The following is a 26577-nucleotide window of genomic DNA, read 5'->3' on the forward strand; positions in this document are numbered from 1 at the left end:
GTGCACTTCAGAGCAAAATTGATTTATGGTAAGACATATTAAGACTCTCTCGTTTCTGGAGAACTACACATCTTTTAAACTGGATCAGGTACTAATGGAAATGCATTGATCATTGATCAATTCTGGGAAAAGGACTGAATCCAACAACGTGGATTTTCAGATTTGAAGAGGATGGTGTGTGAAATAAAACAAATCCAGATGTTGCATATTGGTCTTACATTTGCTCCTTTTCTTGTTCTGTACAGATGGAAAACTCATCCGGAACGGGCATGTTTCAGTCCAAAATATCGAAAGAGAATGACTTGCTCTTGGGAACTGTCTACACCGTCTTTGGTAAGTGTCTGTCAAAGTAGCCTTAATATACTGGCTTAACATTGGTTTGAATTCTGTAAGCACCTTATTATGAAGCATAAGCTTAATTAAGAATAGTAACTGAGAACTGTTCAGATTCTACAGTATATTGAAAAATACTCATACAGTTGTGTATGATTCAAGTCCTCAACAGATGGACACTGCTGTGATTTACGTTTAAAACGCATAAATACTCAGTACTTATCAAACGATCTGTTTAACAGACAAAACAATAATGATCACGTAATGAAATCATTACTGTCGGATCCAAGATAGTTGGCATCATCTTTTAGTTTCAATCTCTCTGAAAATCATGCATTGAATTGTGCCTTGTCTGATAACGCATCCGTAGTAAAATGAAGTGAGCGAAGGACTTACTGACGCAGTCTGGAACTTGAAAATAAAATTATTTTTACTCCTTCCTAATTTTGAGATCACAATAAAGGCAATGCAAATACTGTTTATCAACAACTTGGCACTGCACAGCATCTTTATTTTTTGGTTTCTGTGTAGACCTGCATTCGCCTCTCATTATTTAAACTTCATGTGTGAATCAGTGGATGGGGCTTAAGAGACAGTGATGTGTGATTGTGGGCGGAGCCAAACAGGCAATGGTATTGGTTTCTCAAACGGAAGGCTGAATAGTACAATGATCTTTTATATATTGGTTTCTCAGTTCAGGACCCCTTTCATTTTTATTTAACATTGATCAAAAACACCCCCACCCCCCCAAAAAGAACATCCATATTTCACTTTCAATAAAAAACAAATAAATAAGTAAATAAAGAAAAATTTTTCCTAGATTGAAGTTTATTTTTCATAACATTCTTTAGAACCAATCAAAATCGCCAAAGACTTGAATGATAGTCGTTTAAAACCCCCATCCTGTGCATCTAATAAACTGACATTAATACTGCTTTCAGCTTCTAAATGTATATCATTCTGTTTAACCTTTCAAATAGCAGATTAAGTCTGCGTACAATAGCCTTATCTTTTCAAGTCATTTCACATTAGTTTGTATAGTGCAGCAGTCTGCTGCAAAGTCTCAGTCCTGTTCCTGGAGATCTTCCTACCTGCAGAGTTCAGTTGCAGCTCTGATCAAACACACCTGTCCGTATTGATCAAGAGCTCCTGGAGATCTGAAGAATGAGGCTTCAGTTGTGTTTGATCAGGGCTGAACTTCGCAGGAACCCCTGTTATAGCGCTTTTAGCTAATATTTCAAGGCAGCTTTACTATTCATTTTGATTTACTGATTAATTGATTGAGTGAGTGAGTGTGTGATTGATTGTGTATTTCTTTCTTTCACTGCAGGTGTGCTGTCTCTGATGGGAAACACCACTCTGTTGTTTGTAGCCTATCGTAAGAAGTTGTCTCTAAAGCCTGCCGAGTTTTTTATCATCAACCTCTCCATCAGTGACCTTGGCATGACCATCTTCCTCTTTCCCTTTGCTATTCCCTCTGCTTTTGCTCACAGGTAAATCTCTTTCACATGAGGGATGTTTCTTGTAGAATAAGAGTCTTCCCATCTCTCTTCATACAGTACATACATATCTTTGTTGTGTCCTCTTGAGACTCATTAAAGAGGGTCGTCTTGTTCTCTCTCTCTTATCGGCTTAAAGGCGTCAACATAATAAAAGCAAATTAAATCAAATTTAACAGCTGGAAACACATGAGCGCAGCCTCCTGGTCCTCAGAGCTGGATCTCTCTAATGACTGACCCCTTTGATGATACTATTCCTTTTTTTCTTCTTTTTTATGTGTGTAGTAAGCTGTTATCACTGATCATGTGGGAACCCCTCTGCTTTTGAAATCTCATGCATAAAACGTGAGCGCTGGAACATACAAATTGAGGAAAATAATTATTTAATTTGTTTCTCTAACATGTTTCTGCAACGCAGATAGTTGATTTATAATAACGTTAATAAAAATGAACATCAATTTCATGAGTTCACAATAAAGGGGTCACTTGAGTAAACCTTGTTCCCCTTCACAAACCTAATAAAAAATGAAGAATAAAGATGAAGCAAGAGTTGTTTTAATTTGGTGTTATTAGGGCTACATTACACAGCACAGAATCAATATTCAGATTTTGGCAAGCCTGTACATTTTTCATGCACACTTCTTTTCCAAGGACAAGAAGGAAGGCAGGCAGAGACACCATGACACTATGTCCACTATAAAACTAGCAAAGCATTTCAACAAAAGTATATACATTTGCTGAACAAACACACATAATCTGAGCTGTTATTCCAGGGTTTTATATTGGTTATTTCCAAACTGTTCATGCAGTTACAGATTAATTTACATTTATGCATTTGGCAATTTAACCCAAAGTGATCTATATGATATGATTTCACACATTGCCTATCAGGAATCAGACCCATGGTTTGGGCATTGTTAAATATGCTCTACTGTTTGGGCTACAGAAATGCTTTTCCAACATGCGTCTTGCAGTAGAACATGTGTAGTATGATGTGAAAAATGGACCAATGTTGAGGTGAATTTAAGAAATGAGGAGGCAAAATTAATTAAATGGGAAATTATCTAGACATCAAATGCAACTGTAACATGAATTTACACTGAACTGGACTCTCTGCTTTTGCTTTAATGTTATTGTATATCTTATTGCCACTGCTTTATAGGTTATGTACTAAGTTTACTGTTTTATTTAGGGATAAGAGACTGCTTGTGCCCTTTTCTAAAATAAATAAGTAAAATAAATTCTACTCTGCCCCACATAATTCTAAACCAATCATGGGATTTAATTTTCACTGCTCCTCATTTTCTGATTTTGATCTCTGATCCATGAGGTGGAAGTCATTGCATGCAGCAATCTGACTCTTTTCTCTCACTCTCTAGCACTCAGTATTCAATGTGCACAGCACCGGATACACATTTTTAATGCAGCCAGTGAAATTAAAATAACTTATAAACAATAATATTGTGGCATATACACAAGTACAGACTATACATCCTGCTGTTTTAAATTGGAGTGTTATAGTTTGCTTATAATTTTTATTATTGCAATACAAAAAACAGCATTCAAGAGGACATACAGACATATGTGAACTATATGAAACTGATATAATACAGTTTTAGTATTATACGTGTCAAGTATAGTATACAGAATAAACTAAACTGCAGAAATTGCAATAAAACCCTTATATATTCAGTTTTTAGTTTCTCTCTGTCTGAAAAACTCTCCTTACTAACACAACGTTAGCTCAGTTTGAGATTCATAAAATGCGGGTCCATATCACTTTAAGACTCAAAAATACATATACAGGCAGCATAAAGTTAATACCCATGGCCGCTTATGATGTATTGAGGTCTTATAAAGCAAAATGATTGATCTGTGCAAGAAACTGAATATTATTTACAACATTTTCACCTGTAACCCAGAGTCTCAGGCAAACAGTCCAACAGCAATAATAACAGAAAACAACTAAACCTGGCTAACATGATGCACGTTTCGTTCTCTTTTCAGGTGGTTGTTCACGGAGGTCATGTGTATGTGTTATGCCTTCTGTGGAGTTTTGTTTGGTATCTGCAGCCTCAGTAACCTGACCGTGTTGTCTTGTGTGTGCTGGCTCAAAGTCTGCTGCCCCAACTACGGTAAGACACGTCTTGTTTGAATATAATCAAGCAGAATATGATGTTAAAATGTGTATCAAATGCATCTCCTGTGGTTCCTGTAGGCCAAAGGCACACAGCTCTTTGAGAGCTCAGCCAAGTTACTCACTGTGGGATGGTTAGGTGCAGATGTAATGTAAAATGTGTTTACTATGTCCTCAAAGAATCTGTATAACATTATCCCTAAACAACTGCTCTGCTAAGCCAGTGTGGGACAAAATGTACATTGTCTTGTTCACTCTTTTTGCACTCTATTTCATCAGTATTTTGCTGATTCACAGATCCTTGGATGACAAAAAAAAAAGAAAGAAAACTATTTTGATTCATCACACTTTCTGACAGATATAGGGCAGGCATTGTCAAAACTTGTTACAGCAGTACTATCTGATGATACATTGTTGATAAATGCACATGACTGCAAAGCTTACCACAAAAAGAACAGCATCTGGTTTTTAAAATTAGCTGTTTTTGTCATATTCTGTGACACTTGTGGCTATATTATTCATTTAGGTCCACTATTTTCTGTCTAAAAAGAAAGAAAACAAAACAAACAATTAACTCTTAATGTCTAAATGAAACTTTTGTTTTGTGTGATGATAAATATAAAGCAGATCTCAAGCCTTCACATGCTCTTGTTTTGATGAAATCCAAAGTAGAACAATCTGGTACATTTGATCAAGGACATGTGAATACAGTGCTCACTGTGTGCGTATTTAACAAACTAAGTGAAATTAACTTCTTAATAAGAGCTTTTAAGCTGGAAAATCTTTATTGGCTGGCCTAGAAATCTTATCACTGACATTATCTGTCAGGGCCTGATACTGTATTTAAAAAAAGATGATTTATTAACCGTGCATACCAGAGGCAGCTGGTGTGAGCCAAATGATTACGATCATCTTCTTCACCCCAGGCTTCACTTCTGCAAGAGATATTGTTCAGATTTCTTAGAAATAAATAAATAAAAAAATAATAATACTAACAGTTGGCATACAGTATTTTCCCTCTTGTGACTAGAATTTTTTTTTTTTTTTTTTTTTTTTTTTTTTGGGACAGTGAATGAACATTTGTATTTTATAATGTCAGAACATCATTATATAATGTTAAAAAGTGTATTTTTGGTAACACTTTACACATATGCATGAATCCATGCTTAACTAATTCACACGTTAATGTATAACTCACGAAGAACTAAACCATATATTTATTATTACTACATCAGCAATTCATGAACATTCTATATGATTCATAGATTAAGTAATAAATAAATTGTTATTAATTTAATTTCATAGTATATTAGTTCCCTAATAACACATTTAATATTATCTAATTATGTAAATTCATATGTTAATCACCACCATGATCAAAGCGATGTATTTCAAGTTCCAGTTGCCTGCTTTAGTTGATCATTAACTAATGATTTGCAAATATATCTTTGTTATGACTTTACTCGTTGAGGCACAACTATTAACTAATTGAGTAATATGTCATTATGGTTATACATTTTTAATTATTTAGCTAGTCATGTACCTAGTTGGTACATGTTGAAGTTGAAATGCATGGCTTCAACCCATTATGGTTTAAGTTAACTAGTAATTTACACTATTAGTTAATATAAAATTTAATTATGGAATTTATACATTATGACACATTTGACTAATAACAGTTTATTGATTACATAATCTAGAATCATATAGAATGTTGATTTGATGTTGTTACATGTCCCCTCTTCTGTCTATGGGGTACTGAGTGGAAGTAACAAAGTTAAAAGATGTTATTAATAAATACATTTACATTGAAAAATCTTCTATTCCTATATCCAAGCACTTGTCACTTTTACCACTGATATATCTCTAATAAAGTTTCACACAAAACCCTCTATTTCACACCATAAAACAAAAGAATACCCAAATACCAGAAATTAACATAAGTATAATATATTTTATTTTTTAAAATAAACCGAAAAGTATATATATATTGAAAACATACAAATATCAGGGCAGTTAATCAACTTAAATAACCAAGGTGTAAAAAGAGCAAATGCCTAAATAACTAACATAACTTCTCAGGTTATGTATGTAACCATGGTTCCCTGAGAATGGAACCAGACCCTGGGTCCTCTATGGGTCGCTATGTGGAACCCCTTCAGCTTGACCATTGTCTGAAGCATATATCTAAAAACCACAATATCATTAGCCGGCGACAGCCTATGACGTCATTATCTGTGCTATCACAGTAAAAAAGGGTGCCATGATAACATGTCATCCTCTTCTTCCTCTGAAGCTTGTGTCCACAGCATGGCAAGGAAACTAGAGGAAGCAGTGTCTCATTCCCTTCTCAGGGAATAATGGATACGTAACCTAAGTGAATGCACTCATGAGAACGATATTTAAAAACTCTGGTGAATGAGGAAGTACTCACATCCCCCTCAGTATTCCCGCAAATGCATCACAATGAGCTCAAGCCCCCTCCTCGTGAGACGTGCATGTTCAATTCATGCTTATCCCTCAAAAGAAATAAGCACTGAATACAGAGTGCATCCAACTCTCTCGAGAGCACCACACACACACAGCACATAAGCCATGTGAAACTGCAGGTGTCAGAGCAAAGCCTCTGGCGAGAGAACATGCACTCCTAGTCGTGCTTAGCTTAACACTAACATAAACAAACGCTCATTGAAGATGAAAAAGAGGATGACTTGTTATCTCAGTGCCTTTTATACTGTGATCATGCAGGGCAATGATGTCATAGGCTGTCACCGGTGCCATTGTCGTTTTGAGATACAGTATATGCTTCAGACACCAGTCATGCTTAAGGCGTTCCCCATAGCGAACTCTAGAGGACGCAGTTCGAAGTTCCCTCAAAAGTGAACAGTCATTCTAAAGATTATAACACAAATTAACTTCCCTGGTAAAAGAAAACACCATTAAAGACAATTATCTTCCCTCTCTCCCTGACTTAAGAAAGACAGCAAATAATTGCATTCATCCGAGGTACATACACTAGAAAGTAGATGAACAGTTGTAAAATCTAGAATATGATATAGAAATGTTGAATATTTTTTAAATAATTTTTTGGAGGCTCTGCCTTTGTACTGCCAATGTTACACTGAAGGAGTCTGATGGTTTCAAGTGGACAGGAGACAGTCCATGGTGCTGCAGATGAGCTTTTCAGCAGGACACAGCTGGACAGTAATTATATTAGGTTTCTGTGTGAGAATCAGGTTAGTAATTGTGTTGAAAATGTCAAAGCCAGTCTTGTTCCTTGCAAGGATGAAAACAACGTGTCCAGTGCTTCAGCCAAAGAAACAGGACTGCTCAACAGAAAGGAAAAGCAACAAAAGGAGAATGCCAGAGAATGAAAGAACGTAACTGCTTATAACTTTTTGATTTGAGAGATTTGATAGACAGAAGACCTATATAACCTTTACACCTACTGTATATAACAACAAGAGGTAGTTACACAACACATCACATCAGATGGGGGCTCACGGTCATTCTTTCTACTTCAATGAATGTTTCTTAAGATTGTTTTTTAAAAGCTGGGGTCGCATACGTATAAAGCAAACAGACACCAGCTAAATTTGTTATTAATATAAAATGTGTGATCACAAGTGTGTTTTTAGCTTTAGTTCAACAAACTAATCCAATCAGAATTAGGAGTTACACCTGGTTACACACCATCAAGCCATTGTTTAGATGTTTTTAATGGTTTGATTTAGATTAATCAAGCATATGAGGGGAGAAAAGGGGTGAGGAGTGAGCATTTAGGTGAAAAATGGCTTGATTATGGCAGCACAGGAGCTCAGACATTGGCATCTACAGATGATCTTTGTCATTCACTGTAACCCAAAATGGGACGAAAAGATGACAGTATTGTCATTCCTGCAGAGGCAAATTGTTTTGTGTCTGGGTTTTTATGGATTGATTGTTTGTGTTATCAGTTGTAAAGTGAAATCAAGCATATAGGGGAGAAACAGGGCCATGAGGGCCATGTATTTGGATGAGCAGCGGCTCAATTTCTGCAACACAGCAGCCTTGAAACTTCCATCCACACATGACTCTTGCTATTAAATGCAACCCAACCCAGCAAATGATTGATGAAGGGCCTTTTTTATTCTGATTTCACTGAGCAACATGTCAAGGAGAGGCAGGCTGCTGTGATAAGAGAGCTGTCTTACACCATTTAACTAAATGGCATCAGGGCTGGCCCATGTTACAGGAGCAGCGTTGTGATCATTTTGGCAGCATGTCTGTTTTCACGGCATTGCTCACACTCTGTTAAAGTGGCATTGCGTTTATTGTAAAAATCATCATGGTGAATCGTCATTTCAAAAGATAAAGAATGTATGTAATGAATTCAAATTATTATAGGTGTACAGTAGCTTAAGTTAAAGTATTTTTAGAATGTAAAAACATGACAGGCTTGTGATGCTTCAGTTCTCTTACAGTGTGAAACAGGAAATCTCTGCCAAATAAATAATAAATCAGATACATGTCATAACAAAGGGGTAAAGACCGTATTCAAATTATATTTTTTCAAATGGGCCTTCACTGTATATTATTTATACATTTTGATTTTAAAATACACAATAATGATCAAGGAAAACCATGTGGCCAATTTGATATACATAAAAAGACTACATATGATTTTGATATATCATTGAACACACAATGTCTCCAACAACTCCTGGGTTTCTCAATGCTCAGAAAGCTCAATTCAGATGGCCCTCTATGAAATCTATTTCTGGTTTGAATCTTCAGACTCAGGAGCAGCAGCAGTAACGGCAGCAATAATTCAATCCCATGAAATGAAAATGAAGCGAAGATCTTATAGAGAACGCAAAAAATGGTTATATAACATGGTGGAATCCCATGGAGAGTCAAGCGAGTGCCATGCACAGACCCAGCCTCTCACTAAAGCAATATAGTTCTGGCTCTACGGTCTGACTGAATGAGCCATGTGTGAAGTTAAGTGCACTCTTAAAGATAAAGCTTCTTTATATTGGCATCAGTGATTTTATGAAAAACCTGAACATCCATGAAACCTTTCAAAAGCAGAAAAGGTCATTTATATTAAAAAAAGAAAAGCAGTTTTTTAGATATTAAAAATGTTCTTCAAAATGGTTCTTTTAGGAACTGTTCACTGGTTCAATGATTTTTCTATGGCATCACTAGAAAAAACCTTTTAGAACCATTGTCAATGTCAAGCTGAATTCTATATGTGATATTAGGGGGCCTGACTGTCAGGGGGGAAAAAATTCAAGAATTTCATATTTTTATTAGGCACACAACAGTCTGTTACTAGGCCAGTACCTTAAAATAAATTTTTTATCTTAGTAGACTGCTTGTGTATTGTGTACAAGTTTCAGCTGGTAAAAAACCAACCCGTACCAACCCGGAAATCATTCTTCTAAATTCTTTTTTAAAACTTTGGCCATGTTTAGCATGAGAATCCATCTCTTTAACACTGTCAACAACTCTGAATACATGAAACACCATTGTACCCCCACCCCCACCCCTTAAATATACTTATTTTAATTATACCTACTTTACACATACACTGCTGTGCAAACGTCTTAGGCAAGTTAGTATTTTCACCTCAAGAATGGTGTTCGGACAGTTAATTATATATTTTTTTCTGTAGTGTGTCAGAAGAAAATATCAGTTTACAATTCCAAACATTCATTCTGCCATTAATTGTAAAAAATAATCCAGTGAGGTTTTTGAATACACAAGCAGTCTGAAAACAGCCGGTGCTTCACATGGAGATCTGATCTCACCATCGTCAAATCTGTCTGTGATTACATGAAGAAACAGATGAAACTGAGACAAACTCAATCCAGAAGAACTGTGGTCATATCACCAAGACGCTTGAAGAAACCTTCCTGCGAATCTACCTGAAAAACAACGTGCAAGTGTACCTGGACAAAATATGTTCCTCTTCGGGAACTCGAGCTGCGTCGATCGCATTTGGGGAACGCCTTTGGCAAGAACAACTCTGAATATCGTGTGCAATCAGTTCAATGGAAGAGCGTGACGTCACGGACGGGGTGACGTAGCGACCAGGAAGCTATAAAGGCACGTGCCACGCAGCTGGCTTCAGCTTCGCGTCTTTCAGCAAGCGCTCTGTGTGTGCATGTTCTTAAGTCTGTCTTGTAAGTCTTATTTACTGTTGTCTGTCCAGTATCATTAGACTACGATGCCTAAGTCTAAAGCTAAGACGAGACATTTGAAGGGCGAAACCAAATCGCGCTATAAACTGTGTGTTCCTCCATGCCAGCGCTACATCACGGCTGGGGACACACATGATTTATGCGTGGTTTGCCTGGGATCGGAGCACGCTGAGTCGGCTCTCGAGGGAGCCGACTGCCCGCATTGTGAACGATTGCCAATGCGGGCGCTTCGATCCCGGAGGGCTCTCTTCGAGGAGGAAGCCTTCGTCAGCGTTCCCCGCGGCTCTGGCCCCGCTTCTGCTGAGGCAGAGCGGCTGCTGCACTCGTGGGGTTCGCAGGTAGATCTGGCAGAGGGAATGGAGACGGGCACGTCCTTATCTCCTTCCTCATCTGCTAGATCTGGCGCCCAAACCCTGGGATCGGAAGCACGCTCGTCGGTTTCTTCCGCCCAGGGCGAGGGGTCGACACTCCACCTCTCTTCGTCTGATGAGGTGGATGTGGAGACAGTTGGCAGGGATTCGCCACCCCTTTCGCCCCAGTATGAGGAGCTGCTGGAGGTGGTTACTCGCGCAGTCGAGAAGTTAAAAATAGACTGGCCCCCACAAAAATCACATGAACCGCAGAGAAGTAAATTAGATGAGCGGTATCTCAGGCCCAGACAACCACCTCCAGCCCGGAGCCTTCCCTTTTTTCCCGACCTCCATGATGAGATAGCGAGGTCGTGGAAACACCCATATTCCACCCGTCTTTTCGGCCCTGATTCGCAGTATTATGGGAATGTGACAGGGCTCGATGAGCGTGGTTACAGAGCGATGCCACGGGTTGAACAGACGCTTGCGGGCTATCTGTCACCCGGTTCGGCGTCGTCTCTGAAGGCTCCGGCCTTGCCTACTAAAGCATTAAGAACGACATCAGGGTTAGTGGGCAAGGGCTATGTGGCAGCAGGTCAGGCAGGGGCGTGCCTTCACACCATGGCCGTCCTTCAAGCATATCAGGCCGACCTGTTGAGAGATGTAGACGAGGGAGAGGGGATCAAGTCCGACGATATTGCAGAGCTTAGACGGACCGCTGATCTCTCCCTCCGCGCCACCAAAGAGACCGCTCGCGCAATTGGGCGGTCTATGGCAGCCTTGGTGGCCGCGGAGAGGCATTTATGGCTGAACCTGTCCCAAATTAAAGACCGTGACAGGTTCTGCCTCCTGGACGCCCCGCTCCAAGCCTCGGGCCTGTTCGGCGACACAGTCAATACTGTCGTCGACAGGTTCCAGGAGGCCCGTAAACAGGCGGCGGCGTTCCAGAGTTTCCTCCCTCGTCGCTCTTGTGGGTTATCTGGACGGGAGATACCCACGCCACTAGCAGGCTCCTCATACCGCGAGGCTCAAAAGCAGAGCGTCGCCACTCGCTCTGAGTCGGGGGCTCCTAGATTAAAATCTGACCTTCGTACTATTATCGAAGCTAGGAAGTCCTCGACAAAGAGGTCCTGACGCCATGCTACCAGTGACCTCGAGGGTAGCCCCTACGGGGTCAGAGCGGTTCCCACCTCAGTATACGGTGCCCGCCTCTCCCCGGTACCCTCCGGAGGCCGGTCTGCCAACCCTGCCAGTGTTTCAGGGCGCAGCGGTCTCCCGCGAGCGTCCCTCCCAGTTATTTCCGCCCGTGAGCGTAGCGGAGCTGGGAAGCTCGCCTCCCCTTCGGGGGCCTCTTACACCAGAGATCAGTCTCGAGAGACTGATTCCCTTAGTACATTTTCGAGCAGCGTGGAAACTTATGCCAAATGTTTCTCAATGGGTCCTGCACACAGTAGAAAGAGGCTACGCTATTCAATTCGGCCGTCCACCGCCGAAATTCAATGGGGTTACACCGACAGTCGTCGGCCCCCAGCAGGCTCTGGTTATGGAACAAGAAGTGAATACCCTATTAAGGAAGGAGGCCATCGAGGTGGTCCCTCCTCTAGACAGGGAATCCGGGTTCTACAGCCGGTATTTCATAGTTCCAAAGAAGGATGGGGGGTTGCGTCCGATCTTAGACCTACGTCAGTTAAACCTCTCAGTTATGTCACTGAAGTTCAAAATGCTTACTGTCAAACAGGTTGTAGCTCAAATCAGATCCGAGGACTGGTTTGTCACGATAGATCTCAAAGACGCATACTTCCACATATCCATCCTTCCACAACACAGGAAGTTTCTGAGGTTCGCTTTCGCGGGCAAAGCTTATCAATATCGAGTACTTCCATTCGGCCTTGCACTCTCACCCCGCACATTCACGAAGTGTGTAGATGCGGCTCTGGTACCCCTCCGTATGCAGGGCATCCGCATTCTAAATTATATCGACGATTGGTTGATCTTAGCTCATTCAGAGCAGATGGCGGTTCGACATCGAGATGTCGTTCTCGCACACATGGGGGAGCTGGGTTTGAGACTGAATGCCAAGAAGAGTGTACTTTCTCCAGTTCAGAGAACCACCTATCTAGGCGTAGTATGGGATTCGACCACGATGCAGGCACGTATGTCTCCTGCTCGGATCGAGTCGATCCTCACATCAGTCAAGAGAGTCAGAGAAGGCCAGTCACTCACTGTGAAGCAGTTTCAGAGACTGTTAGGGCTCATGGCAGCTGCGTCCAACGTGATACCTTTTGGTCTCCTGCACATGAGGCCCCTTCAGTGGTGGCTCAAGACCAAGGGGTTTTCCCCGAGGGGAAATCCTTTCCGAACTATTCAGGTCACGCGGCGATGCCTTCGTGCCTTAGACATATGGAAGAAACCTTGGTTCTTGAATCAGGGCCCAGTGCTGGGAGCTCTTGGTCGCCGTGTAACGCTAGCGACAGATGCGTCCCTCACCGGTTGGGGTGCGGTCATGAGTGGCCACCCTGCCCGCGGTCTGTGGAGCGGTCGCCATCTGACATGGCACATCAATTGTCTAGAAATGCTAGCAGTGTATCGAGCTTTAAAATATTTCCTCCCAGACCTGAGAGGCTGTCATGTGTTAGTGCGCACCGACAACACAGCGGTAGTCTCTTATATCAATCACCAGGGGGGTCTGCGTTCACGCCCCTTGTACAAGCTGGTGTACCAGATCCTCCTGTGGTCCCAGGGCAAACTCCTCTCGTTAAGAGCAGTGTATATTCCTGGGCGATTGAATGTGGGAGCAGACATGCTGTCGAGACAGGGGCCAAGGCCCGGGGAATGGATGCTCCATCCCGAGGTGGTGAAGCAGATATGGCAGATATTTGGCAAAGCTCAGGTGGACCTCTTCGCGACTCGAGAGACATCGCAATGTCCCCTCTGGTTCTCTCTAGTTCACCCAGCTCCACTGGGACTAGATGCCATGGCACAGACTTGGCCGAGGCTTCGTCTGTATGCCTTTCCCCCCATCGCTCTGCTCCCGGGAGTTCTGGCGAGAGTACGCCGGGACGGGGTCCGTCTGTTGTTAGTAGCCCCGTTCTGGCCGGGCCGAGTATGGTTCGCAGATCTGATCTCTCTCCTCGACGGCTCTCCATGGCAGATTCCGATCAGGACAGATCTACTCTCTCAGGCGCAGGGCAAAATAATTCACCCTCGCCCGGAGTTGTGGAAGCTGTGGGTGTGGCCCCTGAGGGGGCACATCTGTTAGCAGCTGGTCTCTCAACCGAGGTTGTTGAGACCCTACTCCAATCCAGAGCTCCCTCTACGAGGAAACTGTACGCCCTGAAGTGGAAACTCTTCACTTCATGGTGCAGAGATCGCCACCTTGACCCTGTTAACTGCCCAGTTGGTACAGTTCTGGAGTTTTCACAAGCTAGGCTCTCTGCGGGGTTGACCCACTCCACCGTAAAGGTGTACGTGGCGGCCATAGCTGCTTACCACGTCCCTTTCAGTGACCAGTCACTGGGTAGACACCCCCTAGTTACACGTTTCCTCCGAGGTGCACTGAGGCTGAGACCTCCAGTACGGTCCCGTATTCCCCCATGGGATCTGGTTGTGGTGTTAGAGGCTCTCTGCAAAGCTCCATTCGAGCCAATTCAAGAAATATCAGACAGACATCTGACACTTAAGACTGCCCTATTATTGGCTATTACTTCTCTAAAGAGAGTTGGAGATCTCCAGGCCCTCTCGGTGGCCCCTAATTATCTAGACTTTGCCCCGGTATGGCCAAAGCATTTCTTTAACCTCGAGCGGGTTATATTCCTAAAGTTCCCTCTGTCACACCACAACCTGTCGTACTGCAGGCCTTCTGTCCTCCTCCCTTTCGGGAGCCAGACCAGGTGAAGCTAAATTGTATGTGTCCAGTGCGAGCACTGGACGCATACGTCCACAGAGCTGCCCTGTGGAGAAAATCCGACCAATTGCTTGTATGCTACGGTCCTACTAACAGGGGTTCTCCTGCCTCTAAGCAGACCCTTAGCCGTTGGATAGTCGAGGCTATCAACGAGTCATATGAGTCCTCTGGTCTTCCCCTTCCTTTGGGAGCCAAGGCTCACTCTACGCGGAGTATGGCTGCCTCTAAGGCCTTCCTGGCAGGTGTGTCCCTCTTGGACATCTGCAACGCTGCGGGGTGGTCCACGCCCTCTACATTTGCCAGATTTTACAATCTCGATATGCGAGCCGCTCCTGGCTCTTCTGTCCTCTCGTCCTAAGCTGTGCTCTACGGATACACACTAGGCAGGGGTTTGGTAGTCTGGCAGCGTTGGCACATCGTTCCCCAAATGCGATCGACGCAGCTCGAGTTCCCGAAGAGGAACGTCCCTAGGTTACGTATGTAACCCTAGTTCCTCGAGGGAACGAGACGCTGCGTCGCCGAGCCATACTCCCGGCACCCCTGCCTGCGCTTGCTTCCCTACTCGAAGCTGAAGCCAGCTGCGTGGCACGTGCCTTTATAGCTTCCTGGTCGCTACGTCACCCCGTCCGTGACGTCACGCTCTTCCATTGAACTGATTGCACACGACATTCAGAGTTGTTCTTGCCAAAGGCGTTCCCCAAATGCGATCGACGCAGCGTCTCGTTCCCTCGAGGAACTAGGGTTACATACGTAACCTAGGGACGTTTTCAATACAAAGGTTGGTCACACCAAATATTGATTTGATTTAGTTAACAGAAGTTAATTGATAAATAAAATCTATTAATGACGATATTTTTGAAAGCAATCTTACTAACAGTACACAAGTGCCTAAAACTTCTCACAGTACTGGAGCTTTGGAGGCAGGTTTCTTAAAATGACTTGGAGATGTTGCTACAGTTCTTCTGGATTGAGTTTGTCTCAGTTTCATCTGTTTCTTCATGTAATCGCAGACAGATTCGATGATGGTGAGATCAGATCTCCACGTGGAGCACCAGCTGTTTTCAGACTGCTTGTGCACTCAAAAATCCAGTCATTCACAGGAATGATTACAGACAGTGACAGACAGCACTCATTCAAACTAAATATCAGGGGGAATGACAGAGAGACAGTAGAAACATTATGTGTGGCTTTGTTTTAAACAATGACCCAGATCATGAAATACATTTATTAACTTTAGAGTAAGGGAAGCACAGCTTGGGAAATGAGAGCATCAAAGGAGCGTCTGAAAGCTATGGATTTATTTTAAATCTTTTCAGTATTCTTTGATGTTATCCATAGTTTTTTGTGGCTCTTTTTATTGTTTTAAGTATCAGTTCAGGCAACGTTTAGGCACCCTTACCATTTTAAAAGTATCAAAATGGCACCGGTATCGTAAAAAACCCAATCGATACCCAACCCTAGTTGGAGGTGTGAAATGTGATCATGCTGTTGCAGGTCACATCTTTCATACATGGAGTCTGTTTTCCAGTTTGACAAAGGCAGCCAGCTTTATTCTTATGACAGGTTTCTTGACAGAGAGACATTCATTTTTGAAGTCTTTGTGAAATCGTTGCTCCAGGTCTGACATAGGCTTTTGTGCTCCATGAAGGTTTAAAATAGCATGAGTAAATAATTGAAATAATTTTTACTGTCAGTGGGTAATTTATTCTTATTATTTATTCATTTAAACTGCTTAGTTTTTGCACGGATGAGATAACATGTCATGTGCATGATCTTGCCCTTAAAATCTGTTTCTTGGGACATTAACTCGAGAACATGTGGCATGTGGCAAGTCCCCAGTATTTAACCTCATTAAAAACAACATCAATCAAATGTGAAGAGTTTCTATAATACTACTTTCATGAACATTTTAAACACGACATTTGACACACTTTGCTCCTTGTAGTCTCTTGATGGTTTGATTTGTAAACACGATGAGAAGCTGCTTTAAGAGCTGTTCCGAATAAATAAAACCTCTCAAACCATCTTTCTCTTTGCTTGTTATGAGCCTGTGACTCTTTTCCTGTAAATGCAGCTGCAGGGCCAGATCCTTCCTGGAGGGGTTCGTTTCTATTGTGTTGTTTCTGTGAAGTACAGACTGTATTGTTGATTTTGTCTATGGGCCGATTTGCACTTCAAATAGTTTGCAACTCTGGATGTCGACAGAAGGTCTCCTTTCTTTCAAAACCAAGATCATATAAATTAATTATGAATACAATTATTTAAGTTTAGCTGTTTCATATTAAATGGATCATAATCTCACCCTCATGTTGCTCTGAGTTTAAACCCATAAGATTTTCTTTAACATGAGAAACCTGAGAGATGTGTCTCCCTCCAAAGAAATTACAACTGTGTTGCTGTAAATTGTTCAAAAAGACATCATAAATAAAAATCAGTATGAATTTACTGCTTATGTTTAAAACTGTAAAATGTTTTTTTTTTTTTTTTACTGTAATATTTTTTTGGTTGTACTTTAAAACCGAAGGCTAAAGTGATTATAACCCTTCTCGTTCACTCATTGCTGCGAGTGAGTTTAGTTGTATGTTTAAACCTTTTCCTTTACTGGAGCGATAATATTATCCTACAGGCTAACTCTGTCTGCCCTCTTTTACGGTAAGTTACTGATGCTCTGACTCATTCACACACATATTGTGATCCTGTTGGGCTGAAGCTAAAGTGTCATATTCAGCATTCCCACTTTTAGCTTCTAATGCAAAAAAGGGGCAAAACAAGAGATGGATGTTTAACATTTTAATTAAAAATGTTCACAGATTACCACATTTCATTGCAGGCTGTTATTCTATGAAATAAGTACTATGGAACGTAATTAATGCCCCTCCAACCCCCCAAGGTTACGCTATAGCTAAACAGAAGAGTTGTTCGTTTTTACAGAGAAAAATACATTCAAAGAAATTCCCTCCAAATGTATTCTGTCTGTGGTTGCTCACACTGTTTACTGTTTAAGTGCACCTGAAATTTGCATATGATGTACAGCAGAAATACTATGCACTGCAGGAATAGTATGCTACCATGCTATTTTGAACATGATCAATGTTTTTTGCCTGATCAGGTAATAAGTTCTCCTCGTCCCATGCGCGTCTGCTGGTGGTTGGGGTGTGGTGTTACGCTGCAGTGTTTGCAGTAAGTCCACTCTCAGGCCTGGGTCAGTACGGCTCAGAGCCTTACGGCACCGCCTGCTGCATCGACTGGCACGCGCCCAGCTACAACATACCTGCAATGATCTACATCGTCTGCCTCTTCTTCTTCTGCTACATCGTCCCCTGCGCCATCATCATCCTCTCCTACACGCTCATCCTGGTGACGGTCAGAGGGGCCCAGCATGCAGTGCAGCAGCACGTCGCTCCTCAGAACAAAATCTCCAATGTGCAGACACTTATCGTCAAGGTAAGAGTTGAAGGAGAATAGATATTCCACTTCTTGTTGGAAGTACTGGTAGAAATACTGATTCCTCACTGGTTGCAACCATGTTTTGTATTTAAGACATTTTCATTGTTTGTGAATTGCTTTCTAATGTCCTTTTGAATACACTTAGTAATCCATAAACCAATCTATATATAAACATATATATATATATATAACAAATTGATATTTTTGTCTGTGTATGTGTTTCCTCTTCATGTAGCTGTCAGTGGCGGTGTGTATTGGATTTCTGATGGCGTGGAGCCCGTATGCCGTGGTATCTATGTGGGCGGCCTTTACTGATCCAGACTTGGTACCTCCAATAGCGTTTGCCCTGGCGGCCATGTTTGCCAAGTCATCCACCCTCTACAATCCAATGGTCTACCTTGTCTTTAAGCCCAGCTTTCGAAAATCCCTCTGCCGGGACGCCACAAGATGTAGGAGAACACTCTGTGCCTGCATATGCCAGACGGACAGCCAACAAAAAAACACAACAAGCCTTTCAAAACTGAACACAAAGGATAAGTGTAACCTCACGTGGGTCTCTAATGGACTGAATGAGAGCCACCAGTCATGCAGACATTGTCCAGAAGGACAAACAGGGCATTACCTGGACATCACCCCTCAAAGGACAGCACGCATCCTCATCGGCTCCGCTCACAGTGAAGTGGCAGTGAGCCAACTCTCCAATGAAATCAACAGTGACTTCCTTTAGACCATGAGGAACTGACCGTAGCAAAAACTAAAAAAGATTGCCTTAAAGTCTCATATTAACAAGTATTCCTTATGCAAGAGGATATTACTTGACTTTTTAATTAAGCAAAAAAGACCTTTTGGCTACCTGGTAACTCAAAATACCAAGAAACATTTGATTTGGTAGCAAAATTACATGGGAAACTTCAACTTGACATGCCACTGTCAAATAATAGTTCAATAGTTCATCCAAAATGAAAAATTCAGTCATTGTGTTTTCTTTCTCATTCCTTCCAAACCTGTATGCATGAGTTTGCAATTATTTTTTAGTGACACAAAAATCATTAATGCTTCATGATGTTACTGAGGATATGTGCAGTGTCCTGGACATGTAGTAGTGTACAAGAGCAGCGCCCTCTTGTCCTACAGATTACTCAACAACAGTCAATAAGAATAACTATAATTGTAAAATTAGTCAAAATCAAGGCCATAACCATGTCTTGAATAAAGGGGAGGATCAACTCTCTCTCTCTCTCTCTCTCTCTCTCTCTCTCTCTCTCTCTCTCTCTCTCTCTCTCTCTCTCTCTATATATATATATATATATATATATATATATATATATATATATATAGTTTGGTCACCCCAATGATGAGAAACTTGCCAACGCTATGACCTTTTCAGTTATTTAACATTTCTATTGTAAAACAGCTGACTAATATTATTTATTTTTCATTCATTTGATTTTCAATTTCTTATCATGCTTTCAATGTTAAACTGATGCCATTGTACTGGAATTTGCGCTCTGCATCTGTGAACGGTAAACGCCACCTACTTTGATTTGATGGTTTAGTTCATTGAGGCAGACCAGGTTGACAATTGAAACTTTTAACCCTTTTTGTCAACCTAAAAACAGAGCACTGCATGATGGAGTGCAGCAGATCGGTGCAAGAATTTAAAATATTGGGGGGGGGGGGACTTTTCCTATTTTCTCATATTAACTCATGTGTGGCTATAGTAGACTTGGAGTGCACAAGTTACGTGTTGTACTATGTTTATAGAGCTATTTGATATAGTAGATGTGGTTGCCATGAACTATGTAAAAGAGCTGCATGAAGATTCCTAAAATTCACCTTTAAAATATAACAGCATACAGGTTTGGAAGGTGAATGTAAATCATGACAGAATATTTCCTTTTTTTATAAACTTTAAACTTTTAAACTTTAATCAATGTGGCAACCCTTCATTCAGGCTTTTTGAAACCAGTTTTCTCTCCTGACTTCAATTATTTATTTATTTAAATTAAGCCTCAAATGCAAGTAATATATAAATATATAAAATATATAATATATAAAAGCAATTTATGCTGTAGGTCCTAATGAATTACTGGTCCTTTTTTTTACAAAATAAAAATAATAATTTGCTTGATTGATATTCTGGAATAAAAAAGCATACATTTTAATATGATCTCACTCTGATCACTTTAATATGATCATACTGTGATATGAAAAGGAAAGTAAACCCCTTTCTCAACATATGTGAGCATATCAGTAATGGAATTTTGATGGGTTCAAGGTAATATCATTTATTAAATAAAGTTTTTAAAAATCTTTTTCCCCCATTACATTATATATATATGTAATGGGGGAAAAATATGTTTAAAAACTTTATTTAATAAATGTATATAAAATACACCCCTATTCACTGTATTTTTCAATGCAAATGTAAGTCGTTTTCTGTAAAAGTGCGAGACTTCCGGTTCTTTACCTGCTGTAGGAAAATAACGAGAACAATACAATAAATGGTAAAACAGTTTGCACTACAAAACAGTGTGTTCAGAAAATAATATGGTATGATGCACCAGTTTGCAATAAGCAGAAAAATGAGCCAGCTAAAGATAATAATAATTATTATTCTTTAAGGTATTATTAAAATTATTCAAATACAGCCAAAAATAGCTGGAAGTGAATGACACTTGAAGTCTGTCCCCATAAAATGTACAAATGGCCATGCATATTTAGAAGAAACATCATCTTGTAACCGTCCACTAACAGCTTTAGCCTTTTACAGCTTTGTGTTTTTCCCAAGCACTCTTGATATAATGGTGAATTCTTTGAGATTGTGATGGCAACAGCTTTGAAACTCCACCACCGTGCTTCGGGTCTGGTCAGCATGAGGTTCTTTTCCTCAAATGGAATGTTTTTGTAAAACATTATAGTCAGACCCGGCAAACAACTCGTCTCTCCAGAGAAGACCCAACCTGGACAGTTTGCCTGTGGTGTGAAACCTTCCCCATTTGAAAATTATTGTACATTTAATAGAATGGTTGATTTTAAATGGCTTGGAAATGGCTATAAATCTCTTTCCAGATGCATAAACCTCAACAGTTTCTCTTCTGATGGGCTCAGGAAGTTGTTTTGATCATGACATAATGGTTTAATGCTTATCAAACCAGATGAGTATAAGTAGGTTTACATATGGTATGGCCTTACTCTTCAGTGGTGTTCTTGCTCTTAGTCAACTTTATTTTACTTTAAGGCCATGATGTAATGATATCTTTTTCACATAAAAAATGGCTTTTCTGTTTGAGGTGGACGGATCAAAAAAATAGCATTGCAAGGGCTTTTATTTATTATTTTCATGGTCCCTTTAACACACTCTGTTGACTATAAGTAGCGTTACACCTACATACCTATTAACTCTCATTAGTAGAGCATTTATAGTCTGGTAGGGTTAGGGTTAGAGTAAGTTAACATGTTCTTGCAAAGTTACAGATAGTCAGTAGAGTGTCTGTTGGGAGACCATCACAAAAAACAATTAGTTGACAGTTTACTAACACTCTAATGAAAGTTAGTTTACTAAGGTGCAAGGGTAACTTATTGTCAACAGAATGCTCAAAAGAGACCCTCAAAATAAAGTTTTTTTTTTAACTACAAAACATTTTATCTGCTGACATACGTGAAATGGAATAATAATAATAATACAAATCCAGTTAAATATGCTAAAAAATTACACTTTCTGATTTCTGTTAAGGTGGTTGCAATGGTCCCACTTTATATTAAGTGGCATTAGCTACTATGTGCTTGTTTCCAAAACCATACATAAAAAATAATAATAAGCACATTGCAATTATTGTGTTATATTGTCTATATTGTATTGCAAAACACTTCTGCTGTGGGATACGTTTTAGGGACATGTTTTGGTGGAATGGGTAGGTTAATGACAGTAATTAATTACAGATATAATGCATGCATACAATGCAAAAGCATGTTTTTACACAATAAGTGCATTGTACCAAAAGATTAACTTAATTATATGTGCATAGCATTTAAGGCCACTTAATATAAAGTGGGACTGTTGTAAATAACTGCTGTATCTTACAAATACATAACTTTTCACTTTATAAAATGGACTGGAGTGCTGTGGATTAATTGTGGATTATTTTATCAGCTGTTTGGACTCTCATTCTGATGGCACTCATTCACTGCAGAGGATGAAACTCTTACAAAAAATATTTATCCCACTCACCATCAAACCATTCACTGAAGATGATTGCATTGGTGAGCAGATGGAATGCTAAAAATCTTTATTTTTGTAAAGCAAAATTGTAGTTTTTGGATGACCTATTCCATTTAAAATGCCTTAAAAATGCTAATGAAGGCTGTATCTGTAAAACCATCATTTCAAACTAAATCTTTTCTTCTGCTGTGTTCAAACAGTCAATTTCGAGCATTCTCAAAATTGTAAAGTCAGGCTGGAATCTACCTGCTCCTCCAGTTAGATTCCATTTTCAGTTCTTCCTTTCTTCTATTTTTATTTTATTTATTTATTTATTTATTTATTGCAGAGATGTAAGGAAGTCATCACATGGATGCTCCTGACACCACTATAGTATTTAAGACTTGGGAATGTGTTGGTTTCTATGAAATACTGTGATTCTGCATATGACAGCTAGGTGGCAGTATAATAGCATAAGTAACATGGAGGAGAGCACTCAATAGAGTTCTGGTCATTGCTGTTAGACACAAGTTGTCCAGTGGTTTTGATGTATTAAAATAAACGAGTTAGCCCTGGCCTCTGTCATTTTCAAAATGCATGACGACTGGAGAAGGAGCAGCTTCTGGGACATCACTGGACTAAGTGCATAAAAAAAGCATTCAGATAGGAGTCCTGTTAGGGAATGTCACATCATATGTGTAGTCATGTGATATTTCATTTCCGTGATGAAAACATGGTTACAGCTTCTGAGCTTTATAAAATAAGGCATTCCAAGCACAATGTAAAAAACATTAGCCAACAAAACTATTATAGATGACAAAATCACGAGGAGTCTTTGTGTTTTGTGACAGGTGCTGCTGGAATGAAAGATGAAGACTGATCTAAAAAAATGCCTTGCATTGAATGTTGAACATACAGTCACGACAAAAAGACATTGTTAAACATGACACACGAAGTGACTATAATTATAATACCACACAGCTTTAAGAGTCCTGTTGCTTTCATAAATGGTTATTATTACATATTACAAATATCAAGGACACGTAACCAGCATTACCAAAAATAAAATAAAAAACTGGTCAACCGGTATACCCTCTATTAACCCTCCAAGCTTTAAAGTTCAGCTACTACTCCTTTGACCGAGCGTGATTTCACCAAGTAAAACATTCCAATCAACCAATCAGAATTGAGATATAACTTTTCAAGAAATGTATGTTTTAGGATTAAAGTCAGGGTTAGGTGTTTGTACACTCTTCTTAATCATCTATCATTTCCCACTGATTTTAGGAATAAATTATGGGTAGGGTTAGGTTTAGGGGTAGGGATTGGGTTAAGTTTATATTTTTGGACAATAATGTTGATCCAGGATCATCAAAATATGTTGTCTTACTTGGCAAAATCACTGCGACTGTCCATGTATGCTGTCCATCAAAAGAACAGCGTCTGAGTTTTTGAACACCATTTCTGAGTTCATCAGCGCAAGTGCTCGAAGGATGGACTCCCCTGAACGGAATCTTAATGACACTGGTCGTGCTGTTCAGGTTTTGGTGGCACAGGTGTCCAAGCTCACCCAGCAACTACAACTTACTTTTTTATGTAAGTACATAGTAGTTAAGGCCACCTAAGGCCACCCTTTTACAATACAATATGAACACAATAAGTACATTGTACTTACTTTTTTATGTAAGTACATAGTAGTTAAAGCCACCTAATATAAAGTGGGACCACTACAACTTCTACGAGCTCCCACTGTGCCGCTCACACCGCCCGTTCCTCCCACACCACCGGAGACCCCCTCCCAGCCAGAACCATGCCTCCCCATTCCGGAGACCTACTCGGGTGAGCCGAATTTTTGTAGAGCTTTCTTAACACGATGCAATATGCATTTCTCTCTTCAACCTAGGACCTTCTCCAATGAACAAGCCAAGGTGGCATTTGTATTGACCCTGCTCACTTGGGGGGCGGCATTATGGGGAATGGCGGTGTGGGAGAATCAAGATCCATGCTGCGCCTCGTTCCAGAAACTCTCCGCCGAGATGAGACGGGTCTTTGATCGGGCCACCGCCGGGAGAGAGGCGGCTAGGGTGCTAGCTGAGTTACGTCAGGGAGAGAGATCTGTCTCATGCTTTTCCATGGAGTTCCGCACTCTGGCGGTGGAGTGTCGAATGAACGAGGAGGCGCAGTGGGACATGTTCCTGCATGGGCTGGCTGACCACGTCCAGAAAGAGATCTATGCCCTGGACCTTCCGACCTCACTCAATGGACTCATTGAGCTGGCACTGAGGGTAGATGCACGACTGACATGAGTGGATCGACAGAACCTACCCAGTTCCACATCGAAAACCCAGACGGACGTTTGAAGGGCCAGCCCCTCCTACGATCACGAGCCCATGCAGGTAGGGCGAGCTCAGCTTTCCCGGGAGGAGAAGGAGATGCGGAGGTCCCTGGGTCTGTGCCTCTACTGCGGGGGGAACCGGTCATCACACCTACATCTGTCCGGTAAAAGGCCAAGCCCGGTAGTAAGTATGAGGCTACTATCGGGTGGGATCTCTGCTGAGAAGACCTCATCATCATCTACACTCCTCCAGGTAATACTAAGATGGTCAGCACAGATTCACGACTGTCAAGCACTTCTGGACTCCAGGGCTAAAGGTAATTTCATGGACAAAGCACTAGCACGCAGACTTCAAATTCCCCTCACGCACCACGCATCACGGTTCATGCCCTCAATGCACAGAGACTACAGGTCATCTCTCATATCACTGAAAACATGACCCTCATCACATCAGGCAACCACTCAGAAACCATCTCCTTCTACATCCTTGACTCTCCTCACACCCATAGTACTCATTCACCCCTGGCTCCTCCTGCACAACCTCAAAATAGACTGGCAATTGAATTGCATCCTGGCCTGGAGTAACAAGTTGCATGAGTCTTGTCTAGTGTCTGCTTGTCCATCTGTTTCTATTTCTGTGTTTCAGGAGGAGGCAGTGGATTTGTCTAAGGTGCCCGCGGAGTACCTCCACCTGAAGGAAGTGTTTTTTGGGGAAGTAAGACTGATCGCTGCAACCTTGTATTGATTACAGGGAACAACATCACGGTAAAGAATATTTACCCTTTGCTGTTGATGTCTTCAGCCTTCGAGAGGTTGCAGGGAGCGTTGATTTTCACGAAATTGGACTTAAAGTTTTAAGATTACTTAAAGTAATGCTTAACATTTGGTCCGCATCAGGGAAGGGGATGAATGGAAGACCGTTTTTAACACCCCCATGGGGCACTTTGAATACTTGGTCATACCCTTTGCGCTATCCAACTCCCCAGCTGTCTTCCAAGCATTCGTCAACGACTTGCTGTGAGATATGATCGATCAATTCAAATATGTGTAAGGGAAACAGGTAAATTTAGCTCAAAGGGAATCATTTAATAATTTAAAGGGAATTTGAACAGAATCACTGTTTCACGGCTGATCACTGAGACGCCCTGCGATTCACTGAACGAGCCGTTTAACATCAAATCTGCGCTGGATATTAATATCCAAACTATAGTGAAAACACTATCAATTAGCACAGTAACAAGATCAGCAGTTTAAGACATTAACTTGTAAGCACAAAACATAAGATACTTCTCTTTTCAATTTGAATAAGGCTTTATTATATAAATCTAAGACATATAAACTAATCTAACACATAAACACATGCACTCACACATTCACACAAGTTGCAGGAAGATCGAAAGTTAGGGAAAGATGAGTTTAAGACAATGGAAATATGGAATCCCAAGTTTACAGCAATACGTTAAATTGCATAGACATGAACAGCCATCAATCACTTAATTAACCCTCGCATTGAGTTCCTCAATGAGGTTAAAATTATATTAGATACACCAGCACAAATATCTGAAGGTACATTGCCTGAAGGTGTCCCTTTGTTGTCGCTGATTGGCTGGAAGTTCAGTAGTCATTGAAGTGACGTCTTGGGAAACCCATGTTTGGGCGTTGGCTGAAGATGGAGTTGTGTGGCTTGTTGAAGTTGAACGCGGAGACGAGGTCAGATGGCGTTACAAAACTTAACTCAGAACATGAAACAACTCTCAAACGGAAAAGAAAAGAAATAAAGTTTGACGAGACTTCTCATCATGGCTAAGTAGCAGCAGGCGTGCAGGCTGAAGCACACTGCAACCGCGCTCAAAGAACAGTGATGACAAACAGCATGGCTAAAAGCTAAAGCTAAGAAGCAAAGCTAAAAGCTAAAACTAAAAGCAGGCATGACTAGTAGCAGAAGCAAAGCTAGAGACTAGAAAGCAGACATGACTAATAGCAGAAGCATTGCTAAAGACTAAAAGCAAGATTTTATGGTGTCCTGTGTATTTAAACTGGCCTATTGGCCACACCTCAAATGTTGTCTTGACCAATCAGATATTGTCTTGGCTCGGGGGCATCATAAATCATATGTTTATATTACCAAGCATGTGGTCCGAATTTTCCTGCTCTTGCAGGGTCTAATTTTGGACATGATTCCT

At 40.9% G+C, this 26577-nt stretch overlaps 1 protein-coding gene across 1 annotated transcript; it reads left to right on the plus strand.

Moving 5' to 3' along the window:
- The first annotated feature begins 245 nt into the window (after positions 1–245).
- Positions 246–19113, plus strand: opn7b (opsin 7, group member b). The gene is made up of 5 exons (XM_052593322.1): positions 246–333; positions 1664–1826; positions 3840–3967; positions 17521–17855; positions 18094–19113. Exons 1-5 carry the CDS (start codon positions 246–248, stop codon positions 18583–18585), a joined length of 1206 nt encoding a protein of 401 aa, XP_052449282.1. The 3' UTR covers positions 18586–19113.
- Positions 19114–26577: the final 7464 nt, after the last annotated feature.

The sequence above is a fragment of the Carassius gibelio genome, chromosome B23 (genome assembly GCF_023724105.1).
Source record: "Carassius gibelio isolate Cgi1373 ecotype wild population from Czech Republic chromosome B23, carGib1.2-hapl.c, whole genome shotgun sequence".
NCBI classification, from domain to species: Eukaryota; Metazoa; Chordata; class Actinopteri; order Cypriniformes; family Cyprinidae; genus Carassius; species Carassius gibelio.